This window comes from Macaca mulatta, chromosome X, assembly GCF_049350105.2.
Source record: "Macaca mulatta isolate MMU2019108-1 chromosome X, T2T-MMU8v2.0, whole genome shotgun sequence".
In the NCBI taxonomy this organism is placed as follows: Eukaryota; Metazoa; Chordata; class Mammalia; order Primates; family Cercopithecidae; genus Macaca; species Macaca mulatta.
This window is the reverse complement of record NC_133426.1, coordinates 51,993,909-52,012,177: the sequence shown is the minus strand read 5'-3', so window position 1 is coordinate 52,012,177 and position 18,269 is coordinate 51,993,909. Positions and strand designations below refer to the sequence as shown.

Sequence of the window (18,269 nt, the reverse complement as noted above, 5' to 3'; positions counted from 1 at the left end):
TGGACCTCAAAAGTCAAGTTCAGACTGGGGTTGTAGATTTTTGGAGTGATTAGCACGTAGCACTTTCTGAAGGCTTTTGTTTGTAGGGTGTGTTTCTCTCCCGCAGAGGACATGTTACAGGGGAAGGGCTAAAGAGACACAGGCAGATGACAGGAGAGATTGATATACAACAGCTGGAGAAAGCCACAGAGACAGGCAGAATGGATACCAGTCAGCGGAGAGTAAAAGCTGCGGTCCTAGCAATACCTTCCATTCATACACAGGGGTTCTGGTGAGGCTGACATAAAAACAAATATAAAAATCTACTACAAATTTTACAAACAGCCCAGGTTCGACTGCAGATGAGACCACAGCATTTTCTGCCTCAAAAGACATCCGAGCGGAGATGTCACATAGGAGGGTGAATGTACTATGCACTTGGACCTCAAAAGTGAAGTTTGAACTGGGCTTGTAGATTGTGGAGTAATTAGTCAGACACACAGGTGTCCGATTGTCCTGACGGATACCAGGAGGGTCTCAGCGGCAGCGTGATTGTATCACTGATAAGGAAGAGGCCTGACAATCTAAGCAGAGAGTGGACCCGGTGGAGCAATTCTCATACCTGGATGGACCCACGTAGAGCCGCAGAGGCGGGGGGCGGGGAGGGGAGGAGGTGGGGCTCTGTCTCCCTGTGTCCTGAATGCAGAGCATGAGCTTAGGCCTTCTACAGCACAAACCTTGCTTCTTTGGGACAGATGTTGGGGTGGGAGAGGTCTGTCACTCAAACGGAGGTGCCTCAGTCCCCAGGCCAGCAGGAGCAGGAGGTGGGCTTTGGAGTCCGGAAGATCCAGGCCCAAATTTTGCATTTTCTGTTTCCTGGGTCTGTGGTCTAGTTCATGCAATGTGTCTGTGCCTCAGCTTCCTGATCTGTCAAATGGGGGTGCTGACATCCACCTCCCAGCACTGTTGTGAGAGGAAGAAAAGCCCCAGCACAGATCCCTCTGTGACATACAAGCTGCATAAAGGGTAGCTGAGGAAGCAGATGTTCCCAGGACGTCTGGGGGCCAGAGAGTTGGCTAGTGGAGAAGCACACAAAGCGAAGTGCCATCCTCTGGCCATGTCCGTTTCGTAGCCCCGCAGGTTGAGGATTTCCACTTGTTGCAGTTTAGAGACCCAGCTTATTAATTGTGAGACCTCGCTAATTGTGACCTAAGGCGTCGTGCCGGGGAAACGGGGCATAGTGTATCCCAGACCAGGCTGGAGGAGTTTGGGTGAAAGGGCAGGGCAGGACAGAGAAGCGTTGTGCAAAAGTGGGGGGATTGAGAAGAGATGATTGGGTGGGTCGAGCTGCACTGCAGGGTATGAGTGTGCGCGCCCGCAGTAGGAGGAGGAGGAGGAGAGGTGAAGCGGGTCTGGCGGGAAGAGCGCCCCCACCCTACCTTCGACCCCACCGCCCACCCACCCGCGGAATCGCATGCGCACTGGAGACCTGGAGGAAAGGGCTTTTGTTGGGAAAGCGGGCGGGCTGGAGGGGTCCGCGCATGCGCAGGCTACCCAGCCGCGGGGGGTGCACGGAGAAAAGGGGCGGGGTGGTCCGGGCTGCTGTGCTGGCAGCAGTAGGCGAGGGCGCGGCTGCGGGGTTCCTGGTGCTGAGGACGGACGCCATTGGAGCCCCAGAGAAGGTAAGGATCCAGCCCCAGACAGGACCCGGAGAGGGCGAGTGGAACCCGACACGCTGCGCCCTCCCTCCGCCTCCGGATCTGAACAAAGCCCAAGCACTCAGAACCGGAACCCCATTAGACCCAAGGTCTAGATAGGAGCCCCCATCACCGTCAGACCCAGGCGCCCCGATCTGAGCCCTACTGAAACCGGAGCCCAGGATCCTCACCCCTTTAGCGGACCCCTGTGCTGCGAGCTGAGCTCCCTTGGAGCGGAGGCCCCACCCCCACCCCAATCACTCCTAGATTACTCGAACCGAGCTGACCGCTTGCCCCCTTCCTGGAGTGCCCAGTCCTCGCGTTTGAGATCTCCAGCGCTCCGATTGGAGCCTCACCTAGGTCTGAGGCCCCCACTCCATCCGCCTCTAGTGCTCTAGTCTGAGCCCCACCTAGGCCCCCCGCCCGGACCTAGCCAAAAGGTCCCTGGGATTCTGTTTGGCAGAGCTTGCCGCTTGCCGCTGTCCCCGTTGTCTGAGCTCTCCCATCTGCTCCCCCGTCACCCCGGTCCCCTTCTCTGGCCCTTAAATCCAAACCCTTTGTTTCTCTCTTCCCCAATGCATCCCCTTCGGGACTCTTCGGACCCCAGCCCTCCAGAACAGCCCCTCTTCAAATCTAGCCGCTGGGATGGCGAGTCTGCCCATCCTAAACTCCGCTTTCGGTGCGGCGCCTCCTGCGACCTCCTCTGTCCCTTTCCTCGGGCTCTGTCCCTGACCAGGTCTACCCCATCAGAAAGCCAAACCGTCTTCCCCCCACCTCCCCCCCTGCCCCCTACTGCCTAATATTGCCTAGTAACCTGATGATTGTCGCCCCTCACCTCCCGGGAGATCCCGCCTCCCATTGGATCCCGCCCCCTCCCCCTGCAGCTGCTTCACTCTCCCTCTCAGGCTGAGCTCTCATCTCCCTGGGACCCGCAGCATGGCTGAGGGAAGCTTCAGCGTGCAATCGGAAAGCTACAGTGTTGAAGACATGGATGAGGGTAGCGACGAAGTCCGGGAGGAAGAGATGGTTGAAGGCAACGACTATGAAGAATTCGGTGCGTTTGGTGGCTACGGCACCCTCACCAGCTTTGACATCCATATCCTCAGAGCCTTCGGAAGCTTGGGTCCCGGCCTTCGCATCTTATCGGTGAGGCCACCTGCTGGCCTGGGCCTTTCCCTTGTGAATGGGGGAGGGAGGAGGGGGGAGCAAGGAGGGTTGTGTGGGAAAGGACTGCCCAGCTTCCCCAAATCTTTCCTCCCCTGCTCGGAAGAAGAGGATTTGGGAAGGTCTTGGGATGTTCAGGGCTGACTGCTGGGAAGAGGCTGGCCAGCACAGGCAAGCTAACACAAGTGTGTCGTCGAGTGACCTGCCTTCCCCAACCCCTCTCTCTGGCCTTGCAGAATGAGCCCTGGGAACTGGAAAACCCTGTGCTGGCCCAGACCCTGGTGGAGGCATTGCAACTGGATCCGGACACACTTGCCAATGAGACCGCCGCCCGTGCTGCCAATGTAGCCCGCGCCGCCGCCTCCAACCGTGCGGCTCGGGCCGCTGCCGCCGCTGCCCGTACCGCCTTCACTCAGGTGGTCGCTAGCCACCGGGTGGCCACGCCGCAGGTCTCAGGAGAGGATACCCAGCCCACGACCTACGCCGCCGAGGCTCAGGGGCCCACCCCTGAGCCACCCCTTGCTTCTCCGCAGACCTCCCAGATGTTAGTCACCAGTGAGATGGCTGCCCCCGGGGCCCCAGTAACCTCCACAAAGTCCCAGACAGGCTCCCCGGCCCAGGAGGCTGCTACCGAGGGCCCTAGTAGCGCCTGTGCTTTCTCTCAGGCTCCGTGTGCCAGGGAGGTGGACACCACCCGGCCCAGCACAGCCTTCCTGGGTCAGAATGATGTCTTTGATTTCACTCAGCCGGCGGGGGTCAGTGGCATGGCCTTCCCACGCCCCAAGAGACCTGCCCCAGCCCAAGAGGCTGCCACGGAGGGCTCCAGTGCTGCCTCCGGTGTGCCCCAGACTGGACCTGGCAGAGAGGTGGCAGCCACCCGGCCCAAGACCACCAAGTCAGGGAAGGCGCTGGCCAAGACTCGGTGGGTGGAGCCTCAGAACGTTGTGGCAGCAGCTGCTGCCAAGGCCAAGATGGCCACGAGCATCCCTGAGCCGGAGGGCGCAGCTGCTGCCACTGCTCAGCACAGTGCTGAGCCCTGGGCCAGGATGGGAGGCAAGAGGACCAAGAAGGTGAGATCCCCCTGCCCCCTGCCACCTCCACACCCCCTTGCTCCTGTCCTTTCCTTCTCCTCCCTTTCCTGCTCCTCTCTTCCCTCTCCTCTCCCCCTTCTTCCTCTCCTCTCCTCTTTCCTCTCCTTCTCTCCTCACCTCCCCTCTCCTCCCCTCCTCTCCTCTCAGCTAGTCCATGTTTCTCCAACACAAGTTTGCTGAGCATGTTTTCACTCCACGTAGTCCCTACCCTCAGGACTGGTGGGAGAAGAGGCTGGCTCAGTGCCTGGCACTTAGTAAGCATGCAGCACATGCCAGCCGCTGCTGGTACTGCTCTCATTTCCAAGAGCCTGCTACGGGTGAGGTGCGTGCGGGGCGCTTTGGCGCGGGGAGCCTGGTAGCCCTGGGTCTCTCCTCTCTCCAATGATACAGTCCAAGCACCTGGATGATGAGTATGAGAGCAGCGAGGAGGAGAGAGAGCCTCCTGCGGTCCCACCCACCTGGAGAGCATCACAGCCCTCATTGACCGTGCGGGCTCAGTTGGCCCCTCGGCGCCCGGTGGCCCCGAGGTCCCAGATACCCTCAAGGCACGTACTGTGCCTGCCGCCCCGCAACGTGACGCTTCTGCAAGAGAGGGTAAGAAGCCCACCCTCCCCCATCTCCCTCCTCTCCTCCCTCGTGGGCCATGTCTCTGCCCTCACCCATGCCTTGACCTCCCCGCATGTTCCTCCTTCTCCAGGCAAATAAGTTGGTAAAATACCTGATGATTAAGGACTACAAGAAGATCCCCATCAAGCGTGCAGGTAGGCAGCCTGTGCCCCCTTCGCCATCCCCTAGTCTGTGGGCATCCCTTTGCTTGGGTGCTGCGGCTGGTCCCCTCTGTCGCCACAGGACGGGCTCCTGGCTGCACCACCCTCGGCAGGGTTGACCAAGGGGCTACAGCTCTATGACCCCTGCTCAGCCCAGGTGCTTTCTCCAACTCTTCCCCCTCCTGCAGACATGCTGAAGGATGTCATCAGAGAATATGATGAACATTTCCCTGAGATCATTGAACGAGCAACGTACACCCTGGAAAAGGTGGGTGCGGGATGGGAGTAGCTCTGTGGAGGAAGAGCGGGCGTAGGGTGGGGCGACCCTGCAGCCCCTCAAGGCCCAGTCTCTGGAGCCATCTCTAACCTCTCCGACTCTGAGCTTCCACTGCACTGGCGGTTTGACTCGTGCTTCCTGCCCTTGGCTTCTCTCTCTCATGCTCTCTGAGTGTCTCGCCATCTTGCGAGGTGGGTCTCATGGCCTCTGCCAGCGTCAGCTCCCACAGCGAAGGTCCTCCGTGTGCTGTCTTCTTCCGCCCTCGCTCACGAGTTTGGATTCCTTGCTGAGGAGCAGTTCTAACAGGGAATCACTGTCTGCCGGCAGGTTGCCCAGCATGGGGTTTGGATCTCACACTCTGTTTTCTCCCCCATGTAGAAGTTTGGGATCCACCTGAAGGAGATCGACAAGGAAGAACACCTGTATATTCTTGTCTGCACACGGGACTCCTCAGCTCGCCTCCTTGGAAAGTAAGAAAGGGAAAGCGGGTTGTGGCCTTCCTCGGTGGTGTCCCTTCCCTGCCCACACCCCTTCAGTGAAGCAGGAAGACGGGGCTTGAGTGCGGTGCACGGCTCCCACACACAGTGAGGGCTGCCTGGTGACTGCTGGATGAAAGGAATGATAGCCTGGGGTGAGGCCTTGCTGCCGTCAGGTCTCCCCAAGCTGCTGCCGGGCTTTACCCCCAAAGCTTCGGAGGAAAGTGGCTTGCCTCTTCCTCCTGCCTGCCTGGCCTGGACCAGGCAGAGCTGGCCTACGGGAGAGCTTCCTCTTCAGTGTAGGTCCCGATGTGGAAGGAGCAGGAAAGGTCTGGAGCCATCTCTGGACACACGTTTGCCATTTGCAGAGCTTCGGCTCCCTGCCTCGCCCTGTCCTCTGCGGAACCCTGTCAGGGAAGTGTTAGTACCCATGTTATAGAGGAGGTGATTAAGTCTCAGGCGGAGGTGCGAATGGTCTGCCAGCAGCTAGTGAACTGTGCCTGTCCTGGGAAGAGTTCCCCTCAAGCTGGGAAACCTGAGAGAGGCTAGTTGGGAGAGCCTGGTGGTGTCTCTCAGGCAAATAGCTGCTACACAGGATTTCTCTTTCTACACCTTTAGAACCAAGGACACTCCCAGGCTGAGTCTCCTCTTGGTGATTCTGGGCGTCATCTTCATGAATGGCAACCGTGCCAGCGAGGGTGAGTGGCTGGACCTGCAGCTGGGGGGCTGCCCATAGTCTCATCTTCTGGGTGCCAAACTCTCGTACCTCCTCTCCCCTCGCAGCTGTCCTCTGGGAGGCACTACGCAAGATGGGACTGCGCCCTGGGTATGATTGGCCTCTCCAGCTCCTCCCCTCGGTGCTATCCTCTGGCCAAAGAGGTCCCGGGATTGCAATAGCCTGGTGGTCTGGCGCAAGGGTGTGGGGCGCCCTGGGCTCGGTAGAGAGCAAAGGGTCTCACCGGGGCGGACGGGGAAGCAGTGCCGGACGCTGCTCGGTCCTCTCTCTGCTCTGTGGCCCCAGATGACATCTAAGAGAGACAGTCAGAGTCAGGAGCTCCATCAAATCCCTACCCGGGGCATCCCTGACCAACAGTCCTCTGGCCTCTGCTCCATGCCCAGGCCTCCACGGCGACTCCCCGTGGGCTGGGAAGTCATAGTCATGCTAGGGAGGGCCCTTGCCACCGCCTCTGCTCATGGATTCCTTTCCTTGCCCTCAGGGTGAGGCACCCATTCCTCGGCGATCTGAGGAAGCTCATCACAGATGACTTTGTGAAGCAGAAGTAAGTATCACCTGAGCTAACTGCGACTCTCACTTGAGCATCCCTTGTGTGCTGGTCTGGCTGAGAAAGCAGTTCCCTATCCCACATCTTCAACTGGAGGGATGGGTGCCTCTGGCCTGGGAGTGAGTGGCAGTGGGGGTATGCGAGCGTGTGGGGAGCCGAAGGTCAGGGGGGTCTTGGGAAAAGGGAGCGCACGTCACCTGAGAACACGGTGTGGGGTGTGATAACGGCCACCATCTCCTTGAGCACCTGCCCTGTAGACTGACACGAGAGTTCCCCCTGGTTTACACCTAAGGAACCTGGAGCTCAGAGAGGGGACGCCTCTGAGCGTGGCTCCCAGCTGGTAAGGGCCTCAGCCCGACTCTCCTGATTTTCAGGCCAGGGCCCACCCTCTCCCCGTCCCTGGAGGACTTGCCAACGCACAGGCGCGCATGCACACCAACAAAGGGTCAGGACTTGAGGAGGATGCCTGGAGCACGCTTCTCCTGGCTGACTGTTTCTTCCTTTCCAGTCGTTTCCTCTGGTGGGCCTCTCCAGGGCTCCGCCGGGGTGTGGCCAAGACCCTCAAGGTGGGGTGTGCTCAGAGCAGGCGGCCTGAAGAATGGCTCCTCTGTTTACAACACACCCAACAGGAAGCTGGGGCCATGGTGATGAGGGGCACAAACTTGTGGCCTCCCTACAGACAAATGCCCTACATGTGGCCCCCCTGCACCTCCGCATGGCTTCCGGGGAGGACCAATGGCAAAAGGCTTTGAAGGCCTCACTTTTGCAGGCAGAAGTCCTGGGAGTGGGTTTGGGAATGAGTGAAGGGCTGGAGGGGCAGGGCAGTCCTCTTCCAGGAGCTGAGCTGCAGCATCGGGTTGAGGAGGGGCCCCCTGGAACCCATCCGTTCAGCAACAGGTCTGCTTGGCTAGAAGCAAAGTTCACTTTCCTCTCATGCCAAGGTACCTGGAATACAAGAAGATCCCTAACAGCAACCCACCTGAGTATGAATTCCTCTGGGGCCTGCGAGCCCGCCATGAGACCAGCAAGATGAGGGTCCTGAGATTCATCGCCCAGGTAAGGGAGAGCCTCTGTCGGGTGCCCGGCACCGGGGGTGGTGCTCTCCATACCTTGCTTGTTTCTTGGTCGAGGCCTCCTTCCCATTACCCCATATTCCAGTGAGGGTACCGAACACTCACAGAGGCACCTGAACACCCTACGCAAGGTCACAGATGGGGTAAAATCCCAGGTCTGGCACAGGATAGTAGGAGCCCCTGATCCCTGTGGTCCTGATTTTGCCGTCATTGCGCAAAGCACACGGGATGGGGTGAGGCGGGCCGTGGGTGCTCAGCCACTGTGGGGTAGCTCTGTGTCTATGCTTGCCCTTTTCCTCCACAGAATCAGAACCGAGACCCCCGGGAATGGAAGGCTCATTTCTTGGAGGCTGTGGATGATGCTTTCAAGACAATGGATGTGGATATGGCCGAGGAACATGCCAGGGCCCAGATGAGGGCCCAGATGAATATCGGGGACGAAGCTCTGATTGGACGGTGGAGCTGGGATGACATACAAGTCGAGCTCCTGACCTGGGATGAGGACGGAGATTTTGGCGACGCCTGGGCCAGGATCCCTTTTGCTTTCTGGGCCAGATACCATCAGTACATTCTGAATAGCAACCGTGCCAACAGGAGGGCCACGTGGAGAGCTGGTGTCAGCAGTGGCACCAATGGAGGGGCCAGCACCAGCGTCCTAGATGGCCCTAGCACCAGCTCCACCATCCGGACCAGAAATGCCGCCAGAGCTGGCGCCAGCTTCTTCTCCTGGATCCAGTAAGAGTTTCAGCAGAGAAATGAGACTCTGCAGGAGGGATGCGGAGGGGGGTGAGATGTCAGAGGGAGGGCCGGGATGGGGGCGTTGCGGGCAACGGCAACAGCATGGACGGACACTTATTTTGTTACGTATATCCCTCCCTGGTTCGCATGTGTCCATGGATGTTGTCACTTTGGTTTCTTGTGCTTTTACAGGCACCGTTGACGAACTGCAGCGATCTTACTGGCCAAGCCAGAGTGCCTCCTCTCAGATTCCTTCTCGACACAGCACCCTAGGCAGCTTCTTCCTGTCAGTCAGAGGTGGCATGCAAGATGAAGCTCTCTTTGCTCTTCCTGCTTTCATTTTGTGCTTTTCCTTGCGCTTTCATGTTTTGGGTATCAGTGTTACATTAAAGTTGCAAAATTAATTTGGACGTTTCTTCCTTTACCTGCACACCCGGTGCTATACCTGGCCGTGCTTGGGCTTGTAGCAAGGAAACTTCTTCAGGCTCTCTGGGATAGGTGGGCCCCACCTCTGCCAAAAAGACCCACAGGGACAGGTGGGATGCTGGGAGGTGCAGAGGTTGGTTACACTTGAGTGTGCGACCAGGAGTTTGGAGAGGCCCCAGTGCTCACGGTTATGTGATTTTCTAGAAGCCTTCCTTGCTCAGCAGCCCCAGGGACATGGCAAGGGGGGCGGCCAGAGCAGGGGTTGGGTGGAAGACTGCAGCTTGGTGCCACTGCCCCTCCCGCCGAGGGACAGGGTCCAAGGCTCTCACCAGGATCCACCTCCCACACCCCCTCCTTGGAGACGATGTTCTGGAACCCTTGGCTCATCATCCACACAGTTCAGGACCCCGTCCTCGGTACCGAGTCTGACAGACAATGAGGTGGGCCCCGCAGTGATGTTCGCAGCCCTCCAGTGGGTAGAAGGAGGGGCCGTGATTGCTGAGGGAGCAGGATGTAATAAAAACAACGCACGGTGCACACGTACACAGACCCTTGCCGGTGATGGAACGCCGGCCTGTTTGGGGCTTCACAGCCCTTCTCCCCCAGCAGCAGGGCTCTCCCAGTGAGGACACCACCAGGCCTACCTAGATCCTGGTGTGTTCAAGGGCTGGGTGACGTCTGGAGGGGTCTGAGGTAGGGCTGCACATGCTTCAGGTACAAGACAGTGAGGGCAGAGACAGTTTGGTCTCCTGGGAAGGGCTCAGTGGCAGGCAGGGACAGTGTCCAGGGCTTTCTGGAGTTCCCCGGTAGTGTCCAGGGCTTGGGAGGACAGAGCCCTAGATAAGGAGGGAAAACATAGCAGTGGAAGGCTCCCTGCCTCCCACTCCCCACCCAGCCCCAGCTTCTGTTTCCCCAGGAGGGGCTGCCATCTCCACCATGGCCAGATCCTGACCCAGACCGGGCTGCCTAATTTGGGAGGCCCAGTGGAAAATGAAAACATGAGTCTCCTTGTCAAAAACTATGAAGGATTTCAAAACAGCAACAGCAGAGCATGGAGCCACATAGGGAGCCCTGGTGAGCGTTGGACTGCATTGGTTGCACACCCCAGAAGCTGTCCGTCAGAAAGGCTTTGGGTGGGTCTCCACATTGGCTGTCGCTGTGATTTCTGCTTCTCTGGTGCTTGGGTCCATGCTTGGCAACACTGACATTCTGGGACTCTGACAGAAATCCAGTCCCAAAGCTTTACTGGAACACACACACACACACACACACACACACACACACACACAAAATGGAGTCCCCTTCCCTTTATGTCTCCTGGTCTGTGGTCTGGGCTGTGGAAGAGATTAGGGATGCCTGGGACACCACCCCTGGCATCATAAATTTAATGCTATTTGTCCAGGACCTCCCCAGACACCCTTGTGCACATAGCGGGCACATGCCTGTCCTTGGATCGGGGTGGGGGTCGTCACCATAAGCCACAGGAGTGAGTTTGAGCACTGTGTGTGGAAGGCACTTGAGATACGAAAGCTCCACCGGAAAGGAACAAGAAGCAGCCCTCAGAGGCAGGGTGCTGGCCAGGTCACGGCCTCCTCAGGCCTCCAGGCTTGCTGGACACTCCCCCTTTCACGTCACCTTGCAGCGGTGGGGCCTCACCAGGGACCCACTCCCCCTACCCTGTAGGGGCAGCGCTGAGGGCACCTGGGAAGAGAGGAGGAGAGCAGGGAGGCAGGAGCACCTTGGTGGGAAATGGGGGTGGACTGGACTGCGCGTCCTGCAGGAGGGTCAGACCGGCCACCCTGGAGATGGCCACCACCTCACTCACATGGCAAACAGGAGACCCAGGCAGGCTTCCCTCCTGCCCCCAGCCTGGGACCTTCTGTAGACCCCACACCGCAAAGGCCCACAGTCCATGTCAGCAAGTGTTTTCTGAGGCCCTGCTGTGGCAGTGGACAGCACTCACAACCTTCTCCCAGCCAGGCCTGCTTCTTCTGATCGCTCCTGTCCCACGCCTGGCGATAGACGAGCATTGGTGCATTCGCTCATTTCCAGTTATTGATATCATGCATAAAGTTGTTCTGAATATTCATGTACAATTTCTTGTCTGGACCTATGTTTCCATTTCTCGGGCAAGCCCGAGAGGTGGGGACAGTAAGGCCATTTCATGGTCTCAGCCAACTGAGGCTCCGAGACGGAAGACGCTCTCCCCAAGTCACACAGCCAGGAAGTGGCAGAGCACAGACTTGAACCTGGGACCCTCTGAGGTCGGGGTACGTGCACTGGGCCCTGCTGTGGGCCGCTCCTGCCATCCAGGGGCTCGCAGTGTCCTGGGGGTGATAAACCCACCTGCTGGGCACTCTCTCCTGACACCCACCCTCCCGCCCATGTGCACATACCGCTCCCCATCTCCCTTCATTGCGCATGATCGCCACCCCTCACGGCTTCCCTGAACGACAGGTTCCACCCTAGGTTTCTGAGGCCTGCCACTGCCCTCCCAGCCTCCTGAGACATCAGGTTGGGTGTTTTCCTTCCTGGGCATCCACCCTGCTGCTCCTCTTTGTTTTCGTCGTCATCAGGCCCTGGGCCAAGGGCGTTTTGCCCACTACCTCATGACACCCTCAAAGATCGTCTGAGCTACTACTGTGCATTTGAGGAAACAGACTCAGAGAAGGGAGGTGACTTGCCTGAGATCTCTGACCCAGCTTTGCCGCTGCCTCCACTAGTGACCTTGGCCCAGCCTCTTCTCTTGACCAGTTGCATATCGTTTGGTGTGGCATGTGAAGAACCATTCACATGGTTGGCACATTGATTATGATTTGTCATCTTAATACTGAATTATAAGAGTGCTTTTTTGCGTGCAAACTTTTCCATTGTCGGGTAGTATATATTGCAAACATTGCCACAATGAATGGTTTGCTTTTTCATTTCTCTAATGATGAAAAGCCAGATTTCTAAATTTGATGAAATTCACTTAACGTGTTTTTGCGTGGCTATTGCTTTCTGTGTCATAGCTAGAAGAGTCCTTCGCCTACAGCAAGTTTTTCAAGGCTTTATCCTGAATTCTCTTCCAGAGGTCTTATGCTTTAGCTTTTGTGTTGACATTTAGGATCTTCACAAACTTCAGAGGTTCAAAATCATACCGATTATCTTTTCTGACCACAATGGAATGAAACTAGAAAGCAATACCAGAAGGAGAATTGAAAATGTCACAAATAGGTGGAAATTACAACACTCTCTTCAATAACCAATGGGTCAAAGAACAGACCACAAGGAAATTAGAAAGCATCTTGAGACACATGAAAATGAAAACACCACATACCACAACTAAGGAGATGCAGGGAAAGCATAGTGTTAAGAGGGAAGTTTATTGTGGTAAATGCTTACAGTGAAAAAGAAGACAGACCTCAAATCAACAGCCTGTCTTTATGTTTCGAGAACTAGAAAAGGAAGAACAACGTAAACCCAAAGTTAGCAGAAGGAAGGAAGTAATAAAGATTAGAGCACAAATAAAGGAAATGGAGAATAGACAAATAATAGGGAAAAAAAAACAGTGAAACTAAGAGCTGGTGTCTCTGAAAAGGTCAACATAGGTTAAGCAGATTAAGAGGAAAACAGAAGGGTCAAATAACTAAACTCAGAACGACGGAGGGGCATTACAATTGATACTACAGAAACAAAAAAGATTATAAAGAGAAGACCAGGAACAACTCTACCCCAACAAATTTGATACTCTAGAAGAAATAGATAAATTCTGAGAAACATACACGCTGCCAAGACTGACTCCTGAAGAAGTAAAAAATCTCAGCAGATCTCGACAACTCGTAAGGAGACTTAACCAGTATTCATCAACCTCCCAACATAGAAAACCCCAGGACTAGATGGCTTCAGTGGAGAATTCTACTAAACATTTAAAGAAGAATTAGGACCAGAAACATACGGACACACACACACACACACACACACCCACACACACTTCCCAAAAGAATGTTTATGCATACATATTCAACAAAAGCCTAGCACACCGAGTTCAACAGCACATGAAAGGCCCATGACCACGTGGGATTTATTCGTGGAATGCAAGGAAGTTTCGATCAATGAAAATCAACTAATTTAGTGTACGGTATCAACAAAATGAAGGACAAAACCACATGATCGGCTCAATTGATGCACTAAAAGCATCTGACAAAAGTCAGCTCCCTTCGTGACAAAAACACTCAAACTCCTTGGAACAGAAGGAAACAACCTCAGCGTTACAAAAGTCCTATATAAAATACTCACTGTGAACACTGTACTAGATGCCGAAAGAGTGAAAGCTTTTCCTCCAAGATCAGGAGCAAAGCAGAGATGCCCGCTTTTGCTACTTCTTCTCAACATAGTCCCGGAAGTTCGGAGGGCAATTAGGCAAGAAAATGAAATAAAAAAGGCATCCTTTTTATTTCACTTCATTTTATCTTTAGAAAAGGCATCCTTTTAATTTCCTGTTTTCTAAATAACCCGTAGCTCAAGGAAAACATCACCAATGAAATCACAAAGTATTTTGAACCTGATGAAAACTTATGGGATATATTTTAATTGTCTAGTTTGCATGAAAAAGAAAGACACAACATTTGCATCTTTCCCAACCATGCTGAGCAACAGATTAAACCTGAAGAAAGCAGAAGAAATGAAATAACAATAAAAGTACAAATCAGTTAAAGATAAAACAACACAGCCAGAGGTGGTTTTTTGTAAAGATGATGTGATTAAGACATGCCTTGTGTGGGCCTGAACAAAAAGGAGAGAAATAATGAAGCAACCAGTGTCTGGAGTGGCTAAGAAAGCATCACTATGGGCAACGAAGATATTAAAGAGATCATTATTCAAAATCATGAACAGCTTTATGCCCACAAATGTGATACTTTGGATAACAAAATGACAGAAAACAGACTAAACATCTGAATTGTCCTACAAATTCTAAACGGGCGGAATCTGAAGGAAACAACAGCAGCAGCCACAAGAACCTACAGACTCTGATGCCGCCACCGATTAATTCTACAAAACATTTGTGAAGGAAAGAATGTCAATCTTACCTTCTTGCCAGGTAACATAAAAAAGGGGAAATGCTTCCCATCCCATTTTATGAGGCAAAAACCTTAAAGGGCATGGTAAGAAATGAAATGCACAGGCCTATCTTTCACATAAGCACAGAAGAAGAAATCTTGGATAAAGCATTAGCAAAACAAATCAGTTAAATCTCCAAAAATGAAAACGTATCACAAACAAGTCGAGTATTCTAGAAATGAAGCGGTTCAGCGCTTGAAAAATCTATCTCTCAGAAGTAATGTGTGAAAGAGAAAAAATAGGATATTCCCTACAGATGCAGGAAGGGTATTTCATGGGTTTGATTTTTTAAAATGACCACGCACTTATGATAAAACCTCTTAGCCAACTGCAAATAAAAGGAAACGCTCTTGATTCAGTTGGAATATTTTTTAAAAGCCTCCGAAAACAACGATACTTACTGGTGACATGTTGACAGCTTTCCCTCTGAGATCAGGGAAAAATAAATAAATAAATAAATAAATAAATAAATAAATACAAACCGCTACATCCACTGTCACCACTTACAGTGCCATGAAGGAAGAAAAAGTAATCAAAGCAGTCCTGCAAGCACAGCCTTAAATGCATAAGCATGTCAACCAAAGGACATCCTTGTGAACGTGCACCACAATAATAACACTAACACTCCAGCGCTGGAAACTACTGAAGAGTCCATTAGAAATAAAAGGCACGAATAAATTGTGGCATTGTCATACAATTCAAAATACTGCGCAGGAAGGCAAAGAAACCAAATTCAGCTACACAGCACGACAGAAGTCAATAGTAAGGAGAAAAACCTTACTGAAAAACCAAGAGAAACCCAGATTATAAAATATGTACTGTAAAATATGTACTGTACTGATTCTACGTACGTGTAATGCGTTCACAAACAGGCAGGATTATCTTCAAGTGTTAAAAGTCACAAGAGTGGTTAGATTGGCCGAGGTGGAAGACAAGAGTGACTGGCATGAGAGTGCTTTTGAGCTGCCAGCAATACAGTACACCATTTCTTAACCCAGATCGTAGGGGATCAGATGTCCCTGTGGAACCATTTACTGAGCGGTACCTTCATTTTTCATGCAACTCCATTTTTGTATTATATTCCACTACAATGTACATAAAGATATTTAAATGAATACAATCCCAGGAATGTCCATAAACAATGGATTCTTCAGCGAGTTGTATATTCTCTGACCACAATGCCACAATGGGATCTAGAAATCAATAACAAAAGATCATTACAAACCCCCATATGTGTTTGTAAATTAAGAAACATCCTCCTTAGTAACCCATGGCTCTAAGAAAAACTAACGTTGAAATGAGAAAATGTTTTGAGCTTACTAACGAAGCAAACTCCAGAGGTCTTTGCCTGCCAATATTACTAAGTCTCCTCTCTAGGGAAGTTTAGATTACACAGGAAGACTCTCCTGCGTCTCTGAGAAGGGGCAAGATGCCAGCAATCTGGACGCCAAACTCCAGCGGAGGTGAGGGACTGCAGATTGCTGTAGACAGCAACTGAAATCCCTACGCTGGGTTGGCATGTATGCCTTCAAGTGAGTCTGAAGTTCCAAAGCCCATAAATCTGCTGGTTCATGCTGTGCAGACAGTACATTTGTCCTCCAACTCCCAGAGTTGGGGGAGAGTGATTTGTCATGCTACGAGGAGCTGAGAGGGGATCTGGGTGTCTAAGTGATTTTTAACTACACTTTCTAGAGCAATCATGCAATTTACAGCCCCCACCATTACCAACAAGATGCAGGGATACACGGCAATGCCAGTGTGGCAGACAGTTGGAAGGTCTGGTGAGAGGGGTAAGTCGGTTGCTTTCCGGCTGTCCTCACTGCCAGTTGATGCTCAAGCTCTCTTGGCAACACAAGTGAGACCCTGTCTCTAAAAAAGCAAAACATTAAAAAAAAAAAAAATTAACATGTAGTCCCAGCTACTCTGGAGGCTGAGGCTGGAGGATCCCTTGAGCTCAGCAGCTCGAGGATACAGGGAGCTATGATCGTACCACTGCACTCCAGCCTGGGCGACAGAGCAAGCACCCGCCACGCCCTCCAAAAGGATCAAGCTCTCTTAATCAGCTAAGTCAGATGTCACTCACCTGTTTCCTTACCAGCTTCTGCTACTTTCTTTCTTTTGTCTCCTCAGCCAGTTTCTTTGTCTTTATGGGGTAAAGCCTTAAGAAAGAAGGATGCAGCCAGGAAAGAGGGAGGGGGAAGAGAAGGGAGAAGTGAAGGTGAAAAAGAGAAGAGGTGAGTGAAGTACATGACCAAAGGTGCCCTGGGGAACCTGGGAGCAAGAACAAGGGTCCCCGGGCGAGTTGAAACTACCCCTCGTGCTCTTTGGTCTGTTGGGTGCTCCGGTTGCAGGGAATGGGCATCCGGTTGGACTTCATGAGAACTCACACTTTGGGGTGTGGAGGGCAGGACACCATGAGAGGAGTCCCACCCTGCTGCAAAAGATAGAAGAGGAGAGTTGTCCCCAACATAAAAGGGAAGGCAGTGACAGAAAGAGGCAAGCAGAGGATGGTGGATGGCAGAACAGAGACTATCATCAATGACATTTTCTTCACTGAGCCCACCCCAGAAATGAGCTCCCTTCCTGTGCACTCTCACAGCTCCTTGTCGTTGAATCTCATATCACTGATGATAATTTGCAGAGGAATAATTAAGTTGGTGATTCACTTTAGGATGTACTGCCCTCCGAGGCTGAAAGCTAAACACATAGGGCCCACGTTACGCCCAGTGCCACTTAAGGAACTAAGGATTAGTCACTGGGTAAGTATCAGGGGAAGGGAGGGTGGGGAGGGTGAGGGGAAGGAACGGCGTAGAGAGAAGGAAAAAGCAAAAGGAGGGGAAAACCAGGGAGGACAACATGCGAAAGGAAAGAGGGAGAGAAAGGGCAGTGAGGGATATGGGAACTCGGAGGGAGGACAAAGGGAAAGACAAGGCATGGAGGCGAGAGAGCAGAGAGGGGAGATGAGGGGTGATGACGGAGGCTGAAGTGAGGTAGGAAGAGAGAGGAAAGAGGAAAGGAGTGTAGAGGAATGGATGAGGGAGTAAAGAGAGAGGAACAAGGGGAGAGGTCCTTTACCAAAGGGTGATTGATGAGCGGGGGGCAAGATGAAGGGGCAGTGAGGGAGAAAGGGTAAGGAGGAGAAAACTGCCAGCGTTGAGAACTCTACTGTGCCTCTGGAAAGAGGGGATCCCCATCCCAGGTCAATCTGGGGCTCCCTGTGGGACTATCTCAGAGGGAGGAGCTGGATAAGCCAAGAGCAAAGGGTGCACGGGACCGCTCTTGCCTGGCTGCATGTGTCATTCGGGGCCTTCCCACCCAAACAGGGCGACCGGTCACATCAACCGCCACCTCTGATGAATCCAAGCTCTGCACCGGATCCTCCTTTACCCTGCCTGTTTCAACAAGCAAATTTAAGGGAATCACTCCCCTTACTGGGATCCCTCCCTGACTGTATCAGTTGCAACCCCTTTCACGGTGGCAGAGACCTGGCCTCTCCCACAAGAGCCCTACGGGCCAGCCAGTGTGATGCACCGTACATCATCTCTGTTCAGGATGAAGCCTGTGTGTGTGTGTATGGGGTGGGAGTGTGTGTGTGTGTGGGGTGTGTGTGTGTGTACTAATAATCGCAGGGATCAATACCTCTGTGGGAATTGTGAATTCTTTCGATGTGACTGCCTTGCTAGAATCCCCTCTCCCAGGGGCCTTTATTTCAAGGACCAACTCTGCTTTTCTCCCACAGCCCAATGAATGCATCAGACACTCAGCTTCAGTTCCCATGGCAACAGGGGCTAATGGTCTAGAGACTAAGGATGAGACAAAGACAAACGCAGAGAAATGTGCGTGTTCTGTCTTCCTCTGAGGTACGCAAGCCCCTATTCAGGGATTGAAAAGAACATTTGCTTTAGTTCTACCCTGCCCTCCCCTCAATGCTGGGTGGAGGAGGGCAGAAATGCAGACGGGCCCGATATGAATCCAGAATTTCTACATCCTCTCAATGCACCTGCACGGCTTGGAGACAGGCTTGTTTGTCCCCGAGCCATCATGTTACCAACAATGTATTGTACCTGTAAACCATGCCTGTGGAACCTAGGATTCCCGCTACCCCAACTCACTTTCCTCTTTCCCACCCTCTGGCCTCTATCATAGTAGCCGAGTTTTTTCAGTCATTCCGATTTTCTGACAGAAAGTTCCAGCCAGC

The 18,269-nt window shown here is 53.2% G+C and overlaps 1 protein-coding gene, 1 long non-coding RNA gene and 1 other non-coding gene across 6 annotated transcripts; 2 read left to right on the top strand and 1 right to left on the bottom strand.

The window, feature by feature from the left end:
- Positions 1–1,522: 1,522 nt before the first annotated feature.
- On the top strand, positions 1,523–8,949 carry MAGED4B (melanoma antigen family D, 4B). Of its 4 annotated transcripts, none has more exons than XR_013412539.1 (14): positions 1,595–1,661; positions 2,612–2,822; positions 3,077–3,910; positions 4,322–4,525; positions 4,629–4,692; positions 4,887–4,966; positions 5,354–5,445; positions 6,070–6,149; positions 6,235–6,277; positions 6,669–6,731; positions 7,109–7,254; positions 7,676–7,790; positions 8,112–8,542; positions 8,738–8,949. XR_013412539.1 is itself a non-coding variant. In NM_001266405.2 (13 exon segments), coding segments are annotated over 12 exon segments (2,226 nt in total). In that variant the 5' UTR covers positions 1,523–1,661; positions 2,582–2,612; the 3' UTR covers positions 8,748–8,941.
- LOC114675245 (small nucleolar RNA SNORA11) lies at positions 7,303–7,430 on the top strand. The gene has a single exon (XR_003726332.1). It is a non-coding gene; the product is annotated as a small nucleolar RNA SNORA11 (small nucleolar RNA).
- A 7,231-nt stretch (positions 8,950–16,180) lies between the features above and the next one.
- LOC114674753 (uncharacterized) lies at positions 16,181–17,764 on the bottom strand. Its single transcript, XR_003725864.2, has 3 exons — positions 17,711–17,764; positions 16,384–16,505; positions 16,181–16,230 (listed from the first exon to the last, which is right to left on the bottom strand). It is a non-coding gene; the product is annotated as an uncharacterized LOC114674753 (long non-coding RNA).
- Between the last annotated feature and the right edge of the window lie 505 nt (positions 17,765–18,269).